This window comes from Salpingoeca rosetta (assembly GCF_000188695.1).
Source record: "Salpingoeca rosetta unplaced genomic scaffold supercont1.28, whole genome shotgun sequence".
Classification (NCBI taxonomy): domain Eukaryota; class Choanoflagellata; order Craspedida; family Salpingoecidae; genus Salpingoeca; species Salpingoeca rosetta.
This window is the reverse complement of record NW_004754906.1, coordinates 300,777-303,276: the sequence shown is the minus strand read 5'-3', so window position 1 is coordinate 303,276 and position 2,500 is coordinate 300,777. Positions and strand designations below refer to the sequence as shown.

The 2,500-nt window shown below is 55.7% G+C and overlaps 1 protein-coding gene across 1 annotated transcript in view; it reads left to right on the top strand.

Annotated features, from left to right (window-relative positions):
• Nucleotides 1-2,500, top strand: part of PTSG_09340 (uncharacterized protein) — a 4,803-nt gene that overhangs the window by 918 nt on the left and 1,385 nt on the right. Inside the window, exons 4-12 of the mRNA XM_004989542.1 lie at nt 1-60; nt 308-416; nt 663-730; nt 954-1,028; nt 1,222-1,312; nt 1,491-1,623; nt 1,793-1,934; nt 2,089-2,182; nt 2,354-2,409. The exon at nt 1-60 is cut by the window's left edge and continues 36 nt beyond it. Coding sequence (XP_004989599.1) covers nt 1-60; nt 308-416; nt 663-730; nt 954-1,028; nt 1,222-1,312; nt 1,491-1,623; nt 1,793-1,934; nt 2,089-2,182; nt 2,354-2,409 — 828 coding nt within the window. The remainder of the gene's footprint in view (nt 61-307; nt 417-662; nt 731-953; nt 1,029-1,221; nt 1,313-1,490; nt 1,624-1,792; nt 1,935-2,088; nt 2,183-2,353; nt 2,410-2,500) is intronic.

The following is a 2,500-nucleotide window of genomic DNA, read 5'->3' as shown; positions in this document are numbered from 1 at the left end:
GAAGCGCGACTGCTGCTGGAGCGACAGTTTGTTCTCCTCGCACAGCGCTGGTGGGACGAGGTGAGCACACGGCATGGCATGCTTTGGATGGCTTCGGTTGCTCGTGTGTGTGTGTGTGTGTGTGTGTGTGTGTGTGTGTGTGTGTGTGTGTGTGTGTGTGTGTGTGTGTGTGTGTGTGTGTGTGTGTGTGTGTGTCTGCGTCTCTGTCTGTTTCGTTTGTCTGTCTGTCTGTGTTGCAATATGCTCGCCGCACTAGCAACCTTCTCCTCATCTCCCTCACCACCACCACCACCATCATCATCATCAGTATGCTGCCATTCGCCCCTCGCACCGCCGTCGCCTTGTCAAACTGTTTGCCAGCGACGAAAACGCCACGCGCAAACCCGTCTGCGTGTGCCTGCAGCGCGTCAAGCCAGGTGGGCCGGGTGCTGCACATGTGCGTGCGTGTGTGTGTGTGTGTGTGTGTGTGTGTGTGTGTGTGTGTGTGTGTGTGTGTGTGTGTGTGTGTGTGTGTGTGTGTGTGTGTGTGCGTGTTGAACCGTGCACTGGTGGTTTCGCAGCGTGATAAGACCCAAGATACACACACACCTCACAATCATTTGTTGTTCTGATCATCCTCCTCACCATCGCCATCATCACCATGATCATCACCACCGTGTCAGGGCGAGCGCTAGAAACACCGCGGGAGGCGGCACGATTCGTGTCTCTCCTGCCGTACCAGCGCAGGGAGGTCCGTATTGCTTGCTTGCTTGCTTGTCTGTGTCTGTGTGCGTGTTTGTGTGTCTGTGTGTCTGTGTGTCTGTGTGTCTGTGTGTATGTGTGTGTGAACGTTTCTGATTGTCTGTCTGTGCGTGTTGATGTTTCATGCGCAAGTGCATGATCGTTTGTGGTCATGCCATGGCAACACGGCACTCACGGCATGCACACTGTATTGCCATGCGCGCGCGGCTCAGATGTCCGGAGGACTGGATACCGGCGCCGCTGTCCGCTGGGAGCAGTGGTCCAGCACACACGCGTTCCTCTGTGCGGTGAGCGGCTTTATGGTTGACGAGAGGGTTGGAGAGTTACATGCATGCGTGCGGCATGACTTGTGGTTGGCACCCCCTCCCTTCCTCCCTCCCACACGCGCTCACACTCACTCACACACCCATACACACTTACCCGCTCGCTCTCAATCTTGTGCGTTCCACTACAACACCACGACACGACACCCCGGTGCAGGGCCAGGGTGATGTGGAGGACCACGCGTTGCTGCTCGTCGGGTTGCTGCTCGAGTTTGGACTCAACGCATTCATCTGTCTCGGCACCAAGCGTAAGGCGCACATGCACATCCACTGTCAAACACACACACACACACACACACACACACACACACACACACACACACACACACACACACACACACACACACACACACCATCAGTTTCGGCTCACCATTTCCACTGCCGCGTGCGTGTGTGTGTGTGTGTGTGTGTGTGAACATGTTGCAGAGTGCGAGGAAGAGGGCGACGATGACGAGCAGTTTACGGGCGAGTCTGCGTACGCGTGGGCCATGGTCCCCGCTGATGATGGCATCATCTGGTTCTGGGACCCCATCACTGGCAAACAGCACCAGCACTGGCGGTAGGGCGGTGTGTGTCTGTGTCGGTGTCTGTGTGTGGGTGGGTGGGTGTGTGTGTGTGTGTCTGTGTCTGTGTCTGTGTATGTGTGTGTGCTTCGAGTGTATCTCTCCCTGATCGTCTCACCTTAGCATCACCGCTGATGCCAACACCAAACCACTCTGAATTCGCAGCGTGCACGACCACCAGCGGTTTGGCGAGCAGCCCAATCACCCGTTTGTCACTGTGGACTGCGTCTTCAATGAAACGCTGTTTGCAGCCAACGCGCAGCCGTCGAACCACGTGCAGGACTGCTCTTTCGACCTCTCAAACGAGGTGCGGTCCTGGGTGTGTGTGTGTGCTTGTGACTGTGTGTGCGCGCACGCGTGTGTGTACCTCTTCAGACGGTCGTTTGAAAGCAACAATCACACACACACATTCTCTCTCTCCATCCCTCTTTCCTCTCATTATGTGTTCGTTTGAGCTGCAGAGCGATTGGAAGCGGTTGAGCTCTGATGTCGTCTTGGATCTGCGCCAACATCACGCCGCATCACAACCCATCACGCTCCAGTCCATTCCACTCGGTGCGTGCATGAAATTAAACCCCGCAATGTTTCTGCGTGTGTGTGTACATGTACTCTAGCGCCCGAGTCACTGTCTGTGTACGTGCTCGTCCTGTTGATCTCTGTGCACCGATTGACGCTTGTCCACCCGTGCGTTGTTCTCTGATCGTGCATCACGCATGCGTACGCTAGATGTCCACGCCGCATCGGAAATGCTCGAACGCGAATTCCGCGCACTCATCAAAGAGGTGACACAACGTGAATGCCGACTGCAGACAGTAACACACACACACACACACACACACACACACACACTCTCTCTCTCTCTCTCTCTCTCTC